The following is a 21,470-nucleotide window of genomic DNA, read 5'->3' as shown; positions in this document are numbered from 1 at the left end:
TTTCGGGTCCTGCGCGTTCATCCCTCGGTGTCAATCTACACGCCGCACTGACAATAGGGATTACCAGCCTGGCGCAGTCTAGGCAGGAGACTATGGCACATGGAGCAGGGAGAGGAAGTCACCTCTGCCCTCCATTACCTTCTATATCTCATGAGGGCTCATGTAGAGGAATTCCAATTAATTCCTCCCCCAGCCCCAGGAGAACTGAGGCAGCCAGGAGGATGATGGAACAAGGATTGCGGTAACAGGGCAGAAACCGCTAGACAGGCAGGATTTACACCCTCCTTCTTAAAGGACAGAGATATTTCATCTACAGCCATCAGGATCCATTAGACAGCATTTCTCCATTGACTGGAACTTACGTTTTCCCCCCCTTACTATCGAAAAAAAAAACCGTGCTCCTGTATAAAAACCATTAAAAGAAACATTGGCCCGGATTCACAAAGCACTTACGCCGACGTATAACAAGATCCGCCGGCGTAAGTGCAAATGTGCGCCGTCGTATCTCTGCGCCGGACCCACAAACTAAGATGCGCCTAAAAACAGGCTTCATCCCGCCGACGTAACTTGCCTACGCCGACGTAGGGTTGGCGCACATTTAGGCTGGACGCAGGGTGGCGCTCCCATTGATTAGCCATTCAAATATGCAAATGAGTGAAATACGGCGATTCACGAACATACGTGCGCCCGACGCAGTGCGTGTAAGTTCTACGTCCGGCGTAAAGTTATTCCCCATAAAGGAGGTGTAACCCAGCAGCAGACATACAAAGGTCTGCACCAGGGAACACAAGCCGGCGTATTTTACGTTGGACGTGTCTGGCTGGGCGTAGGTTACGTTCACGCCGTACGCAGTGATCCGGCGTAGTTTAGGCAGTTGTTCTGACGTGGTTGTGAGAATGCGCAGGGGGATGCGTCCACGTCTCGGCGCATTTGCAGTTCGTGATACGTATCTGTCTGGCGCTTGGCCCATCATTTGCATGGGGTCACGCCTCATTTGCATGGCTCACGCCCACTTCCACCTACGCCGGTGTACGCCTTCGTAACCCAGCGCAGAGTTGGGAGCACTGGCTTGGTGAATTCAATGCTTGCCTCTCTGCGCTGCGTTGGCGTAGCGTACATTGTTTGTGTTACGGCGGCGTAATGTCCAGGAAACACAAGCTGGAGTATTTTACGTATTTACCTTCTCATAAGTAGAAAATGTTGCGTTTTGCTGAGTGCGTCTGAAAACACATTCCGCCCTTGATACTTTTGCCGAATGGCTGAAAAAGGCTTATAGGGTCTTACATGGCAATGTGCAAGTGGACTGAACGAGGCAGGCGAGTGTCTTACCTTATCAATATGGGGGTGCCAGTACTCGTCGTGTGCGGTTTTAGCTTCTGAGCTATTCATCCTGGAGAAAAAGGTGGGTTTGGTGAGGTGCAGAGACTGGGCATCGAGATCAAACGTCCTCGCAATTTCTTTCTGAATTCTCAGCCTCACGTCACTGCGGCCATAAAAAAAAAAAAAAGGTTATTTCTGATCTACAAGGGCCTATAGACACCAGAGTTATTAGCTTTATTCTAGTAGAAAACATGGTGACCATATCAAGAGAAAAATTATATAAGGCACGATTGGTGCATCAAACCATGCCCGCCCTTTCTGCCCCCCTCCTCCATTCATAGAAGCCATGATACTGTTTTTATTGATGAAGCGTACTCTATGAATGGAGGAAAGGGGGATGATTGATAGATCTGCCCCCTTCATTCGGGCTGTAGTATGGATTGTATGATTGGAGGAGCTGGCAAAAGGGGCGGGGCACTTTTGATTGGTGCTCATAGCAGCTTATCAGTTCTATTAACCCCTGCCGCACTGGAAGTCTAAGGCAGCAGAGGTGGATGGGGGGGGGGGGGGCATCGGAGGAAGAAGATTACTACAGAACTATAAGATTGAAGCACAAGGGACACGTGCAATAAATGTCCCTTGTGCTTATTTTGTATTTGTTTTGTTGTAATTTCAGGCTTTTAACCAGAGGTCTCCACACTTTCCAAACCAAGGGCAAGTTTACTGTCCTTACTGTGGCCAATGTGAGTAGAAAATGCCATGGCCTCAATGGGAGTAAAAACTCCTTATCATTGGCATTAGTAGGAGGAATAGTGTCCCATCATTGGTATCAGTGGGGGGAATAGTGTCCCATCATTGGGGTCAGTGGGAGAAAGTGTCCCATCATTGGTATAAGTGGAAGAAATAGTGTCCCATCATTGGTGTCAGTGGGAGGAATAGTGTCCCATCATTGGTATCAGTGAGAGGAATAGTGTCCCATCATTGGTGTCAGTGGGGGGAATAGTGTCCCATCATTGGTGTCAGTGGGAGGAATAGTGTCCCATCATTGGTGTCAGTGGGAGGAATAGTGTCCCATCATTGGTATAAGTGGAAGAAATAGTGTCCCATCATTGGTGTCAGTGGGAGGAATAGTGTCCCATCATTGGTATCAGTGTGAGGAATAGTGTCCCATCATTGGGGTCAGTGGGAGGAATAGTGTCCCATCATTGGTGTCAGGGGGAGGAATAGTGTCCCATCATTGGTGTCAGTGGGAGGAATAGTGTCCCATCATTGGTGTCAGTGGGAGGAATAGTGTCCCATCATTGGGGTCAGTGGGAGGAATAGTGTCCCATCATTGGTGTCAGGGGGAGGAATAGTGTCCCATCATTGGTGTCAGTGGGAGGAATAGTGTCCCATCATTGGGGTCAGTGGGAGGAATAGTGCCCCATCATTGGTATCAGTGAGAGGAATAGTGTCCCATCATTGGTGTCAGTGGGAGGAATAGTGTCCCATCATTGGTATCAGTGAGAGGAATAGTGTCCCATCATTGGTGTCAGTGGGGGGAATAGTGTCCCATCATTGGTGTCAGTGGGAGGAATAGTGTCCCATCATTGGTGTCAGTGGGAGGAATAGTGTCCCATCATTGGTATAAGTGGAAGAAATAGTGTCCCATCATTGGTGTCAGTGGGAGGAATAGTGTCCCATCATTGGTATCAGTGTGAGGAATAGTGTCCCATCATTGGGGTCAGTGGGAGGAATAGTGTCCCATCATTGGTGTCAGGGGGAGGAATAGTGTCCCATCATTGGTGTCAGTGGGAGGAATAGTGTCCCATCATTGGTGTCAGTGGGAGGAATAGTGTCCCATCATTGGGGTCAGTGGGAGGAATAGTGTCCCATCATTGGTGTCAGGGGGAGGAATAGTGTCCCATCATTGGTGTCAGTGGGAGGAATAGTGTCCCATCATTGGGGTCAGTGGGAGGAATAGTGCCCCATCATTGGTGTCAGTGAGAGGAATAGTGTCCCATCATTGGTATCAGTGGGAGGACTGGTGCCCCATCATTGGTATCAGTGGGAGGACTGGTGCCCCATCATTGGGGTCCATGGGAGGAATAGTGTCCCATCATTGGTGTCAGGGGGAGGAATAGTGTCCCATCATTGGTGTCAGTGGGAGGAATAGTGTCCCATCATTGGTGTCAGTGGGAGGAATAGTGTCCCATCATTGGGGTCAGTGGGAGGAATAGTGTCCCATCATTGGTGTCAGGGGGAGGAATAGTGTCCCATCATTGGTGTCAGTGGGAGGAATAGTGTCCCATCATTGGTGTCAGTGGGAGGAATAGTGTCCCATCATTGGGGTCAGTGGGAGGAATAGTGTCCCATCATTGGTGTCAGGGGGAGGAATAGTGTCCCATCATTGGGGTCAGTGGGAGGAATAGTGCCCCATCATTGGTGTCAGTGAGAGGAATAGTGTCCCATCATTGGTATCAGTGGGAGGACTGGTGCCCCATCATTGGGGTCCATGGGAGGAATAGTGTTCCATCATTGGGACCAATGGGAGAAATAGTGTCCCAAGGTCAACATAAAGGTAAGCAAAGGGCCTCACCTGGCCCCTGGGCCGTAGTTTGGAGACCAGTGCTTTAAACCATAAATGAGATTTTACACTTCCTCACGCATCGCATTACAAAAACACAACTGCGGTTTTGCACACCATCCAATCCGAGGAACAGCCCCTCCCCCTCTCAATAATCTCAAGATGCAGCTTCCTTTAATGAGTATCAGACACGGCCGTCGAGTTTCTCTTCATTCAGACGGATCCGGCCAATTACAGCGGGTTGTGTTCCACTTGCTGTACAGACGATCGCACAAAATCTCAGTCGATTAATCAGCTTTAATTAGGAGCTGAGCCTGTAAGTGGTTTAGTGACTTGCAGAGTAATTACAGAGCGATAGTCGCTGTGCTGCCGGGGGGATAGTAAGGAAGCCCGTTGGGGGCGTCTCAGGATGATCCATCGCACTTTATAATATCAGGAGGTCCATCAAATGATCTCACAACAACTTCAAAGGTTTAAAAATGTCAAAGTTAACAACAGCGCTGAACTGTAGCCGTGCACCCGATGTGGAAGCTCGTTCGTGACGCAACGCCATGTGCTGCAACGCCTGAGATTTTGCGTGTTTAGGAGCATTATGGTGCCCTGCATGAAGCGGATCCTTCAAAAAGAATGGGCTGCAATGCACCAAAAATAGTCCCTGTACTCGTGTAAATGCTCCGATGCCAAATCCGATACCTGGGCAGCCTCAATGATGATCGGTTACAAGCACCGATCTCCCTTTATAGATTTTCTGACAGCCGCTTCTCCTCCTCTCCTTTCCCGTGGTTGTCAGGGAGACCGGTGTTTGTAACTGCCCCCACCCCTGTACCAACTGACCCCTGTGTCCTCCTCAGAGTCCTCTGTGCTCCCCCGGATCTCTGTGTCCTCCTCTGAGTCGTCCCCCCCTGTGCTCCCTGCGTCTTCCTCCAGGTCCCGATCCGTGTCGTCCTCTGGGGTACCCCTCTGTGCTCCCCGGGCTCTCTGTGTCCTGCTCCGAGTCCCCCCCTGTGCTCCCCATGTCCCCTGTGTCTTCCTCCAGGTCCTCATCCGTGTCGTGCTCCGGGGTCCCCCTCTGCGCTCCCCGGCTCTCCATGTCCTTCCCCTTTGTGCTCCCCGTGTCCCATGTGTCTTCCTCCGGTCCTCCTCCAGGTCCTGATCCGTGTCCTTCTCCAAGTCCCCCTCTGTGCTCCCCGGGTCCCTGTGTCCTGCTCCGGGTTCCCCTCTGTGCTCCCTGTGTCTTCCTCTGGTCTTCCTCCGGGTCCCGATCCATGTCGTCCTCTGGGGTACCCCTCTGTGCTCCCTGGCGCCCTCAGTCCCCCCCCCCCCCCCCCCCCCCGTGTCCCCTGTGTCTTCCTCCAGGTCCTGATCCATGTCGTGCACCTGGGTCCCCCTCTGCGCTCCCCCGCTCTCCATGTCCTTCCCCTCTGTGCTCCCCGTGTCCCATGTGTCTTCCTTCGGTCCTCCTCCAGGTCCTGATCCGTGTCCTTCTCCAGGTCCCCCTCTGTGCTTTCCGGGTCCCTGTGTCCTGCTCTGGGTTCCCCTCTGTGCTCCCCGTGTCCTCCTCCAGGTCCCGATCCTTGTCCTCCTCCAGGGTCCCCCTGTGTCTTCCTCCGGTCCTCCTCCAGATCCCGATCCATGTCGTCCTCTGGGTCCCCCTCTGTGTCCTCCTCCAGGTCCTGATCCTTGTCCTCCTCCAGGGTCCCCCTCTGTGCTCCCCATGTCACCTGTGTCTTCCTCTGGGTCCTGATCAGTGTCGTCCTCTGGGGTCCCCCTCTGTGCTCCCCGGCTCTCTGTGTCCTTCCCCCTCTGTGCTCCCCATGTCCCATGTGTCTTCCTCCGGTCCTCCTCCGGGTTCCGATCCGTGTTGTCCTCTGGGTCCCCTTCTATGTCCTCCTCCAGGTCCCGACCCATGTCCTCCTCAGAGTCCTCTGTGCTCCCCAAGTCTCTGTGTCCTGCTCCAGGTTCCCCTCTGTGCTCCCCATGTCCCCTGTGTCTTCCTCCGGTCCTCCTCCAGGTCCTGATCCTGATCCGATATGGTGTGTCAGGGGGGGGGGTGGTTATGGTGTGGGGGGGTTGTTTGGTGGAGGGGGGGATTATGGTGTGGGAGTGGAGGGGGGATTTTGGTGTGGGGGGAATTATGGTGTGGAGGGAGGGGGGATTATGGTGTGGGGGGGTTGTTTTTCAGGGGTTGGGATTGGCCCCTTAGTTCCAGTGAAGGGAACTCTTAAGGTGTCACCATACCATGTAGACATTTTGGACAATTTCCTGCTCCCAACTTTGTGGGAGGAGTTTGGGGACGGCCCCTCCCTGTTCCAACATGACTGCCCCCTAATCCAAGAAATAATAAGCTGCATTACATTACATTTCTGTTGTTGGGTTTAGATACATATAAAGTGGAGCACAGAAGACACAGATGAAGACATTACCGGTATAGCTGGAAATCTTCCTCAGTTATTGTCTCTTTCAGTTTCTCTCCATAGTAGCTGTGAAAGGAACACATGCAGCTTTTTTAATATAAACAGATAGATAATTAAGATGTAAGATATTTAAAGCATTTTTGCACAAAGTGCCCCCCCCCCAATGCTCCTCTTCTGGGGTCCCATTGCCAGCGTTTCCAGACTCCTCCTCCTCCTCTCAGAGCATCACCATTAGGAAGCCGCTCCTTATGGGGGTCACATCTGCAGGCTCGATCCCAAGCCAGGCTGTGTGCATCTACTGACACACACAGCCCGGCTCAGCCCCATCCCTGCTCATTGGATTTGACTGACAGCGGCGTCCTTTTTTCCCCACAAATAGAGCTTTCTTTTGGTGGTATTTGATCACCTCTGCGGTTTTTATTTTTTGCGCTGTAAACAAAAATAGAGCGACAATTTTGAAAAAAAATCAATTTTTTTTACTTTTCCCCCAAAAAAGATATATAAAAAACATTTTTTTTCCTCAGTTTAGGCCCGATACGTATTCTTCTACATATTTTTGGTAAAAAAAAATCGCAATAAGCGTTCATCGATTGGTTTGTGCAAAATTTATAGCGTCTATAATATAGGGGATAGTTTTATTGCATTTTTATTAATATTTTTTTTTTACTACTAATGGCGGCGATCAGCGATTTTTTTTCTGTGACTGCGACATTATGGCGGACACATCGGACAATTTTGACACATTTTTGGGACCATTGTCATTTTCACAGCGAAAAGTGCTATAAAAATGCACTGATTACTGTGAAAATGACAATTGCAGTTTAGGAGTTAACCACTAGGGGGCGCTGATGGGGTTATGTGTGCCCTCATGTGGGTTTCTAACTGTAGGGGGGCGGGGCTGGACGTGTGACATCATTGATCGTCTTTCCCTATATCAGGGAACACACAATCAATGACAGCGCCACTGTGAAGAACGGGGAAGGTGTGTTTACAATCACCTCTCCCTGTTCTTCAGCTCCGGTGCCGATCGCGGGACACCGGCGGCAATCGGGTCCGCAGGTCCAGGAGCTTAGGACCGGGTCGCGACCCCACTGCTGGGCTTAAAGAGACACGCACAGGTACGTGATTGTGCCCAGCTGTGCCATTCTGCCGATGTATATCGGCGTGAGGGGGTCCTTAACCATTTAAGGACCGCCTCCTGCACATATACGTCGGCAGAATGGCACGGCTGGGCACAAGCACGTACCTGTACGTCCTCTTTAAGTGGGTCGCGGGCACACGCCTGCGACCCGGTTCGAAGCTCCGTGACCACGGCCGCGGGACACGCGGACCCGATCGCCGCCGGAGTCCCGCGATCGGTCCCCGGAGCTGAAGAACGGGGAGAGGTGATTGTAAACACAGCTTCCCCGTTCTTCACTGTGGCGCTGTCATTGATCGTCTGTTCCCTGATATAAGGAAAGGCGATCAATGACGTCACACGTCCAGCCCCGCCCCCTACAGTTAGAAACACATATGAGGTCACACTTAACCCCTTCAGCGCCCCCTTGTGGTTACCTCCCAAACTGCAATTGGCATTTTCACAGTAATCTGTGCATTTTTGTAGCATTTTTTGCTGTGAAAATGACAATGGTCCCAAAAATGTGTCAAAAGTGTCCAAAGTGTCCGCCATAATGTCGCAGTCACAGAAAAAAAAAAATCGCTGATCGCCGCCATTAGTAGTAGAAAAAAAATATTAATAAAAATGGAATAAAACTATCCCCTATTCTGTAAACGCTATAAATCTTGCGCAAACCAATCGATAAACGCTTATTGCGATTTTTTTTACCAAAAATATGTAGAAGAATACGTATCGGCCTAAACTGAGGAAAAAATATGTTTTTTTTATATCTTTTTGGGGGGATATTTATTATAGCAAAAAGTAAAAAATATTGATTTTTTTTTAAAAATTGTCGCTCTATTTTTGTTTATAGCGCCAAAAATAAAAACCGCAGAGGTGATCAAATACCACCAAAAGAAATCTCTATTTGTGGGGAAAAAAGGACGCTAATTTTGTTTGGGAGCCACGTCGCACGACCGCGCAATTGTCAGTTAAAGCGACGCAGTGCCGAATCGCAAAAACTGGCCAGGTCCTTTACCTGCGTAATGGTCCGGGTCTTAAGTGGTTAATATTCTGATCCCCGGCCAGGGTTTACCGCTGGCAGGGAGAAGAGCGGGCCGGGCCGATGTGTTGTTATCTGGAATCACTAATGAGAAAATGACTGATCTTCTAGGCCTTCTGAACCTTTTATTGTCCTTTCAGAACTATTCATCTTCTCTACCCAAGCACAATGTATTCATACAACGTATTATACGGCATAATTGGTGATAAATCACTCGGGTGCATCACTAACACAATGTAACACAAAGTTATTGCTCTAACACCGGGGAAGTGTGCCGAGGAGCGGAGGTAGAGGAGTTCTGCCTAATCATCCATAATAAAACAACAGGACTAGAAACAAAGGGGGGCAAGAGATCTAAAAGAAAAAAGAAAAGATACCAAGAGACTCTAGCTCAGGGGGGGTCAAACTAAATTTCATTGCGGGCCGCATCAGCATTATGACTGTCCTCAAAAGGGCCGGTTGTATCTGTAAGATTAGATGTCCAGAGCATCCCCTCCCCTTACATTAGATGTCAAGAGCCCCCCCCCACCCCACCATCAGAAGTTGTGCCCCCACTCTCCGTTACATCACAGTGCACCCCCCTTTTCTTTATGCTCGGAAGAAGCTGGATGCATTGCTTGAAAGCAGAAAGTACAGGGTCTGGAGGAGGACCCGAGGGGGGCTGGAGCGCTCCTGCAGCTGCAGGAGAGGTGCGAGGGCCACATGAAATGGCCTGGAGGGCCGGATTCGGCCAACGGGCCCTGTGTTTGACACCCGTGCTCAAGACAGAAGACCACCGTGCATGTAAGATCAGGCTACCAACATTTCTAATAAAAGATTGCAGCACACATGTCAGAGAGGGAGTCACCCAACATAGAAAGGGAGACGGGAAAATTAAAAGGAGAGCAATAGGGAAAGAAAGAGGAAAAAAGAGAACGAGAGGCCGAAAGAAAGAGAAAGGGGTTGAGAAAGAGAGGCCAAAAGAGAGAGAGAGAGAGAGAGAGAGAGAGAAAGAGAAAGAGGGAGAGGGAGAGAGAGAGAGGGGGAGAGGGAGAGATAAAGAAAGCAAAATAAAGAGAGAGAGGCAAAAAGTAAAAGAAAGAAGGAAAGAAAAAGGGTGAGAGTGCAAAATAAAGAAATAAAGAGAGAGAGAGAAAGCAAAAGAGAGAGAGAGAGAGAGAGAGAGAGAGAGAGGGGATATGAAGTAAGAAAAAGAAAGAGAGAAAGAGCGAGAGACAGAAAGAAAGAGACAGGGAGAAAGAAAGAGAAAGAAAGAAAGAAAGAAAGAAAGAAAGAAAGAAAGAAAGAAAGAAAGAAAGAAAGAAAGAAAGAAAGAAAGAAAGAAAGAAAGAGAGGGAGGGAGGGAGCGAGAGAAAAAAAAAAGAGAAAGAAGGAAAGAAAGCAAAATAAAGAGAGAGATAGGGAGAGAGAGAGAGAGAGAGAGAGAGAGAGAGAGAGAGAGAAAGAAAACAAAAGAAAGAGAGAGATGCAGAAAGAAAGCAAAAGGGGGAAAGAAAGAAAAAGAGAGGGGGAGAGAGAGAGATAAAATAAGCAAAAGAAAGAGAAAGAGAAAGAGAGAGAGAGAGAAAGAAGGAAAGAAAGACATAAAGAAAAAAAAAGAGGGAGAGAAAGAAAGAGAGAGAGAGAGAGAGAGAGAGAGAGAGAGAGAGAGAGAGAGAGAGAGAGAGAGAAAGCACAAAAGCAAGCAAAAGAAAGAGAGAGAGAGAGAGAGAAGGAGAAAGGGATAAAGAGAGGGAGAGAGAAAGAGAAGGGATAAAGAGAGAGACACAGAGAGAGAGAGAGAGAAAGATAGATAAAGTGTTAAAGAGAGAGAGAGAAAGAGAAAGGGATAAAGAGAGAGAGAGAGAAAGAGAAAGGGATAAAGAGAGAGAGAGAGAGAGAGAGAGAGAGAGGAAGAGAATGGGATAAAGAAAGAGAGAGAGAGAAAAGGGGAGAGAGGAAAGAAAGAAAGAAAGACAAAATGAAAGGAGAGAAAAGTGAAATGGAACAGTAACGAGTTTAGTGATTTTTCTACCCAAATGCTACAAAGGCTACACCCCACCGACGTAGCTTGCTTACGCCGGCGTAGGGTGGGCGTACATTTAGGCTGGGTGCATGGTGCCGCTCCCATTGATTAGCCATTCAAACATGCAAATGAGGGAAACACGGCGATTCACGAACCTGCGTGTGCTGGGCGCGTGCTACGCAAGATGCGAGCAAGTTGTGCGTCCGGCGTAAAGTTATTCCCCATATAGGAGGTGCAACCCGGCAACAGACATGCTCAGGTCTGCACCAGGGAACACAAGCCGGCGTATTGTGCATTGGACGCGAGTCTGGCTGGGCGTACATTATGTTCATGGTGTACGCAGTGATCCGGCGTAGCTTAGGCAGTTTTGCCGGCGTGGTTGTGAGCAGGCGTATAGGGGTGCGTCCACGTCACAGCGCATGCCCAGTTCGTGATACGTACCTGTCTGGCGCTCGGCCCATCATTTGCATGGGTTCACGCCCACTTCCACCTACGCCGACGTGCGCCTTCAAAACCCACGCCACGCTGGCACAGCGTTGGGAGCACTGGCTTGCTGAATGCAATGCTTGCCTCTCCGAGCTGCGTTGGCGTGCCGTACAGTGTTCGCTCTACGGCGGCGTAATGTGCGCCCTGCTGTCTGTGAATCTGGGCCCTTGTATTACATGTAGGGGCATTCAGAAGTATTAAAAACAAAACATTAAACACCTCTGAAACGGTGTTGTGCACACCCAGTGTGTATGAGGCCTAAGGAAAAAGTAAAAGGAGAGAGCAAAGAGCGCGGAGAGAAAAGTGAAGGTGAAAGCAAAAAGTAAAAGGAGAGAGCAAAGAGCGCGGAGAGAAAAGTGAAGAAGAAAGCAAAAAGTAAAAGGAGAGAAAAGTGAAGAAGAAAGCAAAAAGTAAAAGGAGAGAAAAGTGAAAAGAGAAAGTAGAGACAAAAGAAGGAACAGAGATTGAAAAAACTTGAAGGTGACAAAAAGGACATTTTTTAAAGAGAACAGAAAAGTGAATGGAAAGTAAATAGGGAAAAAAATAAAAAATAAAATTTAATGAAAGTTGAAAGTGAAAAGTAGAATGATTCAGGAAGACGATACGAAGGGATTAGGAGTTGTCTTTACCGATACATATTTATGAAATTCCTCCCCCATGACAGAGCGCCGGAATGCAGGTCCAGGATTGATGCCTGGAAAATGACAGAGAGGAAAATGTTAGGAGACTATCATAGGAAATAAGTCGGCTCCTCAGCTCCATCTAGTGGCCAGAATGTGGTATTTTCTGTATTCACACATTCGATCTGCAGAAACTATAGACTGCGTATATTTGATTTTTCCCCATTTGCACAGAACAACTTTATATGCATTTTCAGCGGATGAACAGCTATGCATTTTTTTTCTTTAATACGCCGCAAAGGTCCTATTTGCAGTGCTACGCCGGACAGGGCTGGACTCTGTGCCAAGTGATCACAGCATTTAGAGCCCTGACCATTCAGGGGTGAGTTTCCAGAATGCAGGTCTTCTGTGTTCCTGAACCTCGCACAGGACCCTAAACGCCTGCAGTCACAGCCTCCAGCCCCGTCCATCCACAGCCTGCCATTGACTTTGACAGGCTGCCTGCAGCAGTCCTGTATGCGGCACCAGTCCCTCCGTGGTGCAATAACGGGCTGGGAGGTACTGCAACTGAAAGCCCCAGCGTGCAGGGAGGGAGGTGCTGCAACTGAAAGCCCCAGCGTGCAGGGAGGAAGGTATTGCAACTGAAAGCCCCAGCGTGCAGGGAGGGAGGTACTGCAACTGAAAGCCCCGGCGTGCAGGGAGGGAGGTACTGCAACTGAAAGCCCCAGCATGCAGGGAGGGAGGTGCTGCAACTGAAAGCCCCAGCGTGCAGGGAGGGAGGTGCTGCAACTGAAGGCCCCAGCGTGCAGGGAGGAAGGTACTGCAACTGAAAGCCCCAGCGTGCAGGGAGGGAGGTGCTGCAACTGAAAGCCCCAGCATGCAGGGAGGGAGGTACTGCAACTGAAAGCCCCAGCGTGCAGGGAGCGAGGTACTGCAACTGAAAGCCCCAGCGTGCAGGGAGGGAGGTACTGCAACTGAAAGCCCCAGCATGCAGGGAGGGAGGTGCTGCAACTGAAAGCCCCAGCGTGCAGGGAGGGAGGTGCTGCAACTGAAGGCCCCAGCGTGCAGGGAGGAAGGTACTGCAACTGAAAGCCCCAGCGTGCAGGGAGGGAGGTGCTGCAACTGAAAGCCCCAGCATGCAGGGAGGGAGGTACTGCAACTGAAAGCCCCAGCGTGCAGGGAGGGAGGTGCTGCAACTGAAAGCCCCAGCATGCAGGGAGGGAGGTGCTGCAACTGAAAGCCCCAGCGTGCAGGGAGGGAGGTGCTGCAACTGAAGGCCCCAGCGTGCAGGGAGGAAGGTGCTGCAACTGAAAGCCCCAGCGTGCAGGGAGGGAGGTGCTGCAACTGAAAGCCCCAGCATGCAGGGAGGGAGGTACTGCAACTGAAAGCCCCAGCGTGCAGGGAGCGAGGTACTGCAACTGAAAGCCCCAGCGTGCAGGGAGGGAGGTACTACAACTGAAAGCCCCAGCGTGCAGGGAGGGAGGTGCTGCATCTGAAAGCCCCAGCGTGCAGGGAGGGAGGTAATGCAACTGAAAGCCCCAGCGTGCAGGGAGGGAGGTGCTGGATCTGAAAGCCCCAGCGTGCAGGGAGGGAGGTAATGCAACTGAAAGCCCCAGCGTGCAGGGAGGGAGGTGCTGCAACTGAAAGCCCCAGCATGCAGGGAGGGAGGTACTGCAACTGAAAGCCCCAGCGTGCAGGGAGGGAGGTACTGCAACTGAAAGCCCCAGCGTGCAGGGAGGGAGGTGCTGCAACTGAAAGCCCCAGCATGCAGGGAGGGAGGTACTGCAACTGAAAGCCCCAGCGTGCAGGGAGGGAGGTACTGCAACTGAAAGCCCCAGCATGCAGGGAGGGAGGTGCTGCAACTGAAAGCCCCAGCATGCAGGGAGGGAGGTGCTGCAACTGAAAGCCCCAGCGTGCAGGGAGGGAGGTACTGCAACTGAAAGCCCCAGCGTGCAGGGAGGGAGGTACTGCAACTGAAAGCCCCAGCGTGCAGGGAGGGAGGTACTGCAACTGAAACCCCCGGCGTGCAGGGGCCTAATGTCTTTGTATGACGTCGTTTCAACAATACCCTTCACGGGAAACCCCTAAACTCACACATTTGGAGGCGGGGCCATATATAGATACCGTAGGTGTAATGACACCTGTCCAAAAACATTTGACCATATTGTGTAATCATTCATGAAATTAAATGAAAGAATAAATTGGCTTGTGTAACAATCAATGTTGCATTTTTTTTTTGCAGAAGTGGAGTGTTCCTTTAAGTAAGCGCGGGTTTTTGCAGGGATTGTTCCCGTTATGTGACCTTCACATTTGTACTCCTAACAGGTTTAATTTAAACCACATATCTGCCGTTTCCAATGCCAGCTCCTCTATCCCCGCTCGTTGAACGCGCCTTCGCAATCCTTCATCCGATGGGAAAGTCATTTGGAATATTTTCGGCGGCCCCCTCCGGCGTTGTCATTTCCAATTAAGCTGAATAATATTTTGCAGCCCAGGCCACTAATTGAAACAAAACAGCAATTGCGATCCCAACCCGCGGCGAATGGAAAACGCCAGCGGAGAGGACTGGCAGGGAGACGCGGCGTGTTTGACGGCAAAAAAACAGAAAATGGAAAAACAGTCCAAAAAATGTTGCCTGGGCTCGGCGGCACGACAACATTTCCATTCACTAATCAGAGGACGGAACTGGAAAATTAAAGTACGAGATTTCACAGCTGCTTAAACCCTTTTCCGCACGGTAGCGAGCCAGCGGTTCTCCTAAACCTCGACTGGAGGGGGATGGGGGGAGATTAGAGAATGCAACAAGCCAACACTGAACCGAGACGCTGACATGCGGACAAATGACCACCAATATGATTGGGTGATAGAGATACAGGAATTATTTGGGATTCATGAAAACAATTGTTTAAGTAAAAATTTGTTTTTAAAAGAAATCTCTCAGAAGGATGGAAAGAACGGCTCTTCAACTATCCAATGAAGGTTTCTCCCTGAGGAAGTCATGTGACAAGTGACGAAACATGTCGAGGGCGGAGTCTATGACATCATCATGCCAGATCTGAAGTGAGGTCTCTTAAAGCGGTACTTAAAGAGGGATTCCACCCTATTTTTTTTTTAAAGTCAGCAGCTACAAACACTGTCGTTTCTGACTTTTAATAAGGAAACTTACTTGTCCTAATCGCCCGCAATGTCAGCCCCCCCGATCCCTTGATCATGGTAGCTCCCAGTGCCGCCATCCTTGGTAAGGTAAAAACAGGCAGTGAAGCGGTTTCCTACTGCACATGCGCGAGCCGCGCAGCGCTTTGTGAATGGGCCGGCTGCTTTTTGGGATACACAGTTCTCAGAAGGCAGCGTGTCCCATTTACCAAAAGACTCCGCGAGTAGGACAGAGGAAGAAGATCTGCCGCGGATGATGAAGAGGAAGATTACGGACTTCCGCATAGCAACCGCTATTTTTTTTTTCCTATTTTTTTTTTGTTTAGGATTTTTGGTAAAAAACACATTTGAGGGTGGAACTCCACTTTAACTTTGGATAGTAAAACATTTTTTTTCTGCCAGTAAATCCCTTATACAGCACACTTCCTGTTTATTTATACAGCTCACTTCCTGTTTCCTTATACAGCCCACTTCCTGTTTCCTTATACAGCTCACTTCCTGTTTCCTTATACAGCTCACTTCCTGTTTCCTTATACAGCCCACTTCCTGTTTCCTTATACAGCCCACTTCCTGTTTCCTTATACAGCCCACTTCCTGTTTCTTGTCTGGTCATTAGCCTAGGCTTATGACATCATGCACAGCTCTCTCCCTCCTGAGAGATTGCCAGGAAGGGAGGGGGGGTGAGTCATAAGAGGGCCAACGAGAGCTGCAGAGCTCAAGGTGTGTGTCTGTGTAAATCCAGGAAGTGAACAGGCAGCAGCTTCAGCTGCCCACAGTTAAAATGGCTGCAGCCAGACTCAGTGGAGGGAGATTTCTGCAGCATATTTGGCAAGTACAGAATCACAGTCTATATAAAATAATATGCAATGTAGTTGAAGGGAAGCTTCAGAATGGCAAAGATGTTTTTATTACAAATGTATGTGAGCGGACTGCCATTCCTCTTTAATGAATAGTCAGTGATCTGTACCGATCACTGACTCTGTTCATTCATAACTGAGACATAGTAAACTGTATTTGCTATGCTTCAGTGTGTAAACAAACATGAAACTCTGTACAGAGCTATTTATTCTATGCTGCTAAGGCTGCAGAGATGGAGACTGAGGGTTGTGTCCTCAATCTCTTTTCTCGGTCTCAAAGGTGGAACATCAGAGGTCTGTTTAGACCCCCCACATCTCACCAAAGTCCCCCCAACATGGCTCCTAAAAAAAAAAATCAGTCCGCAGATCTCCGCTGAGCCGACGGATGACAAGCTCCTCCTCTCTGCTCACCGAGCGGGGAGGGGCTTGTCGGGCACCGCTGTCTACTATGGAGCGATCTGATGAAAACGGACAGCATGTCCGTTTTAATCAGATGTTACCCGATCCGATCCGCATGGACGGACGGATGGGGACGTGCCCCCATATTTTAGCGGATCGGATAGGGTCGGATGTCAGCGGACATGTCTCCGCTGACATCCGACGCTCCATAGGGATGCATGGAGCGGCCGTTCAGGTTCGCCGTCAAAACTGACAGGCGGACCCGAACGGCCCGTGGTGTGAATGAGGCCTAAGGCCTCCAACTAGAGGCAGAGAACTGGATTAGGAAAAGAATAACTCCTGGGACAGATCCGTCCCGCTCACATCTAAGGACAGATTAACGTCTTTTCCCCACTAGAGGGGCTCAGAAAAGGCCAAATAATGGTGGGATTCTCCCGATACTCACCCCTCCATCAGAGCCTCCGAGAGAGAAGCCGGCTTCAGCCACCCTGCAGGAATAACAGAGACAGGAATCAGATCTCAGAGGGTGAAATGGGAAACAGACAGAGGGGGGATACCGCAGCTCACGTGCCAGGCGGGTTTGTGCAGAAGGGCTGGAGGGTCAGAAGAAGGGCTGGAGGATCAGAAAAAGGGCTGGAGGGTCAGAAGAAGGACTGGAGGGTCAGAAGAAGGACTGGAGGATCAGAAGAAGGGCTGGAGGATCAGAAGAAGGGCTGGAGGGTCAGAAGAAGGACTGGAGGATCAGAAGAAGGGCTGGAGGGTCAGAAGAAGGGCTGGGGAGGATCAGAAGAAGGGCTGAAGGATCAGAAAAAGGGCTGGAGGGTCAGAAGAAGGACTGGAGGGTCAGAAGAAGGACTGGAGGATCAGAAGAAGAGCTGGAGGATCAGAAGAAGGGCTGGAGGGTCAGAAGAAGGGCTGGAGGATCAGAAGAAGGGCTGGAGGTCAGAAGAAGGGCTGGAGGGTCAGAAGAAGAAGGGCTGGAGGTCAGAAGAAGGGCTGGAGGGTCAGAAGAAGGGCTGGAGGGTCAGAAGAAGGGCTGGAGGGTCAGAAGAAGGGCTGGAGGGTCAGAAGGACTGGAGGATCAGAAGGAGGACTGGAGGGTCAGAAGAAGGACTGGAGGATCAGAAGAAGGACTGGAGGATCAGAAGGAGGACTAGAGGATCAGAAGAAGGGCTGGAGGATCAGAAGAAGGGCTGGAGGATCAGAAGAAGGGCTGAAGGGTCAGAAGAAGGACTGGAGGGTCAGAAGAAGGGCTGGATGATCAGAAGGACTGGAGGATCAGAAGGAGGACTGGAGGATCAGAAGGAGGACTGGAGGATCAGAAGGAGGACTGGAGGATCAGAAGAAGGACTGGAGGATCAGAAGGAGGACTGGAGGATCAGAAGAAGGACTGGAGGATCAGAAGAAGGACTGGAGGATCAGAAGAAGCGCTGGAGGGTCAGAAGAAGGACTGGAGGATCAGAAGAAGGACTGGAGGGTCAGAAGAAGGGCTGGATGATCAGAAGGACTGGAGGATCAGAAGGAGGACTGGAGGATCAGAAGGAGGACTGGAGGATCAGAAGAAGGGCTGGAGGATCAGAAAAAGGGCTGGAGGGTCAGAAGAAGGACTGGAGGGTCAGAAGAAGGACTGGAGGATCAGAAGGAGGACTGGAGGATCAGAAGAAGGACTGGAGGATCAGAAGAAGGACTGGAGTGTCAGAAGAAGGACTGGAGGATCAGAAGAAGGACTGGAGGATCAGAAGAAGGGCTGGAGGATCAGAAGAAGGGCTGGAGGATCAGAAGAAGGACTGGAGGATCAGAAGAAGGACTGGAGGATCAGAAGAAGAGCTGGAGGATCAGAAGAAGGACTGGAGGATCAGAAGAAGAGCTGGAGGATCAGAAGAAGGACTGGAGGATCAGAAGAAGAGCTGGAGGATCAGAAAAAGGGCTGGAGGGTCAGAAGAAGGACTGGAGGATCAGAAGAAGGACTGGAGGATCAGAAGAAGGACTGGAGGATCAGAAGAAGGACTGGAGTGTCAGAAGAAGGACTGGAGGATCAGAAGGACTGGAGGATCAGAAAAGGGGCTGGAGGATCAGAAGAAGGGCTGGAGGATCAGAAGAAGGGCTGGAGGATCAGAAGAAGGGCTGGAGGATCAGAAGAAGGACTGGAGGATCAGAAGAAGGACTGGAGGATCAGAAGAAGGACTGGAGGATCAGAAGAAGGACTGGAGGATCAGAAGGGCTGGAGGATCAGAAGAAGGACTGGAGGATCAGAAGAAGGACTGGAGCATCAGAAGAAGGACTGGAGGATCAGAAGAAGGACTGGAGGATCAGAAGAAGGACTGGAGGATCAGAAGAAGGACTGAAGGATCAGAAGAAGGACTGAAGGATCAGAAGGACTGGAGGATCAGAAGAAGGACTGGAGGATCAGAAGGACTGGAGGATCAGAAGAAGGACTGGAGGACCAGAAGAAGGACTGGAGGACCAGAAGAAGGACTGGAGGATCAGAAGGACTGGAGGATCAGAAGAAGGACTGGAGGACCAGAAGAAGGACTGGAGGACCAGAAGAAGGACTGGAGGACCAGAAGAAGGACTGGAGGATCAGAAGAAGGGCTGGAGGATCAGAAGAAAGACTGGAGGATCAGAAGGAGGACTGGAGGATCAGAAGAAGGGCTGGAGGATCAGAAGAAGGGCTGGAGGATCAGAAGAAGGGCTGGAGGATCAGAAGAAGGGCTGGAGGGTCAGAAGAAGGGCTGGAGGGTCAGAAGAAGGGCTGGAGGGTCAGAAGAAGAGCTGGAGGATCAGAAAAAGGGCTGAAGGATCAGAAGAAGGGCTGGAGGGTCAGAAGAAGGGTTGGAGGGTCAGAAGAAGGGCTGAAGGATGAGAAGAAGGACTGGAGGATCAGAAGAAGGACTGGAGGATCAGAAGGAGGACTGGAGGGTCAGAAGGAGGACTGGAGGATCAGAAGAAGGGCTGGAGGATCAGAAGAAGGGCTGGAGGATCAGAAGAAGGGCTGGAGGGTCAGAAGAAGGGCTGGAGGATCAGAAGAAGGACTGGAGGATCAGAAGAAGGACTGGAGGATCAGAAGAAGGACTGGAGGATCAGAAGAAGGGCTGGAGGATCAGAAGAAGGACTGGAGGATCAAAAGAAGGACTGGAGGATCAGAAGAAGAGCTGGAGGTCAGAAGAAGGGCTGGAGTGTCAGAAGGAGGGCTGGAGGATCAGAAGAAGGGCTGGAGGATCAGAAGAAGGACTGGAGGATCAGAAGGAGGACTGGAGGGTCAGAAGGACTGGAGGATCAGAAGAAGGACTGGAGGATCAGAAGGAGTGGAGGATCAGAAGAAGGACTGGAGGATCAAAAGAAGGACTGGAGGATCAGAAGAAGAGCTGGAGGTCAGAAGAAGGGCTGGAGGATCAGAAGAAGGACTGGAGGATCAGAAGAAGGACTGGAGGATCAAAAGAAGGACTGGAGGATCAGAAGAAGGACTGGAGGATCAGAAGAAGGGCTGGAGGATCAGAAGAAGGACTGGAGGATCAGAAGAAGGACTGGAGTATCAAAAGAAGGACTGGAGGATCAGAAGAAGAGCTGGAGGTCAGAAGAAGGGCTGGAGGATCAGAAGAAGGACTGGAGGATCAGAAGAAGGACTGGAGGATCAGAAGAAGGACTGGAGGACCAGAAGAAGGACTGGAGGATCAGAAGGGCTGGAGGATCAGAAGAAGGGCTGGAGGTCAGAAGAAGGACTGGAGGATCAGAAGAAGGACTGAAAAGGACTGGCTGGGCTCCTGCAGCTCTCACTATTTTCTAAAATGGAGACAAATAAAAAGTGGCGAAAGAACCCGCTAGAAGAATCTTTTATATTAAACCAAAACGTAAGTTGAGCTGCGCATGCACAGGGGCTAGTCCTCCCGACACACAATCGGACCGGACGCTGTAAGTTGAGCTGCGCATGCACAGGGGCTAGTCCTCCCGGCACACAGGATCGGACCGGACGCTGTAAGTTGAGCTGCGCATGCACAGGGGCTAGTCCTCCCGTCACACAGGATCGGACCGGACGCTGTAAGTTGAGCTGCGCATGCACAGGGGCTAGTCCTCCCGGCACACAGGATCGGATCGGACGCTGTATAATGGGCTGCGCATGCACAGCTTAGCTCATAGTCAGGGGATGCTGTGATCGGGGAGGTAGATATATATCATGGCAGAAAAGATGGAATTCTAGAGAAATCTATATTTATGGCGATTGTGTGAGGAATAAATATTATTTTGCGTCTCTTGTATCTGTCAGGAGTTCGGCTCTCAGAGTTTTAGTTCTTCAAGGTAAAGCCGCTCTCTCTGCGTTAGAAAATGTTCAGCTCTTACCTTTGTGAGGATGAATCGCAGTACAAGATCGCCCCCTGTGTCTGAGCGCGCCCCTCCCCCGATCCTCCATACAAATGATGTTAGTTTAGGTGTCTCACCGTTTAGAAGCGCAGCCTTGCCTGACGTGTTGAGCATTTAAAGCGGATTAACCCGAGAGCGCGGCGGTCACGGATGACAAGACCCGCCTGCCGGATGAATCCTTAAACTACGTTCGGTTTGAATTGCTATTTGACAAGCTGAACTCGGCTCTCTCCTCCGGGGGGTTCGGGGTTCGGGGGGGGGGGGGTGTCATTCCACCCAATGAGAAAACTGAACGGCTCCATGGGGTCTCTATTACTCCAACAACAAAGGATTATGGGAAAAGTCAAGAACCCCCCATAGTCTGGAAGAAAAGACACAACTCAGCACAGGGATGGTGGGAACCCCTCATAATGGGCACAGCGGGTGTACAGACCCGGGAACTCAGCACAGGGATGGTGGGAACCCCTCATAATGGGCACAGCGGGTGTACAGACCCGGGAACTCAGCACAGGGATGGTGGGAACCCCTCATAATGGGCACAGCGGGTGTACAGACCCGGGAACTCAGCACAGGGATGGTGGGAACCCCTCATAATGGGCACAGCGAGTGTACAGACCCGGGAACTCAGCACAGGGATGGTGGGAACCCCTCATAATGGGGCACATCGGGTGAAAAGACCCGGGAACTTGGCACAGGGATGGTGGGAACCCCTCATAATGGGGCACAGTGGGAGTACAGACCTGGGAACTCAGCACAGGGATGGTGGGAACCCCTCATAATGGGCACAGCGGGTGTACAGACCCGGGAACTCAGCACAGGGATGGTGGGAACCCCTCATAATGGGCAGAGCAGGTGTACAGACCCAGGAACTCAGCACAGGGATGGTGGGAACCCCTCATAATGGGTACAGCGGGTGTACAGACCCGGGAACTCAGCACAGGGATGGTGGGAACCCCTCATAATGGGCACAGCGGGTGTACAGACCCGGGAACTCAGCACAGGGATGGTGGGAACCCCTCATAATGGGCAGAGCAGGTGTACAGACCCAGGAACTCAGCACAGGGATGGTGGGAACCCCTCATAATGGGCATAGCGGGTGTAGAGACCCGGGAACTCAGCACAGGGATGGTGGGAA

General features: G+C 50.7%; 1 protein-coding gene across 1 annotated transcript in view; it reads right to left on the bottom strand.

The window, feature by feature from the left end:
* The window catches only part of OGFOD3 (2-oxoglutarate and iron dependent oxygenase domain containing 3), a 70,487-nt gene that overhangs the window by 23,005 nt on the left and 26,012 nt on the right, over positions 1-21,470 (bottom strand). Inside the window, exons 4-7 of the mRNA XM_040331144.1 lie at positions 16,425-16,467; positions 11,580-11,644; positions 6,310-6,366; positions 1,330-1,483 (exon numbers count right to left, since the gene is read on the bottom strand). Of these exons, the coding sequence (XP_040187078.1) occupies positions 1,330-1,483; positions 6,310-6,366; positions 11,580-11,644; positions 16,425-16,467 (319 nt within the window). The remainder of the gene's footprint in view (positions 1-1,329; positions 1,484-6,309; positions 6,367-11,579; positions 11,645-16,424; positions 16,468-21,470) is intronic.

The sequence above is a fragment of the Rana temporaria genome, chromosome 12 (genome assembly GCF_905171775.1).
Source record: "Rana temporaria chromosome 12, aRanTem1.1, whole genome shotgun sequence".
Taxonomy (NCBI): domain Eukaryota; kingdom Metazoa; phylum Chordata; class Amphibia; order Anura; family Ranidae; genus Rana; species Rana temporaria.
The sequence above is the reverse complement of the archived record's forward strand: the minus strand, read 5'-3'. Positions and strand labels throughout refer to the sequence as shown.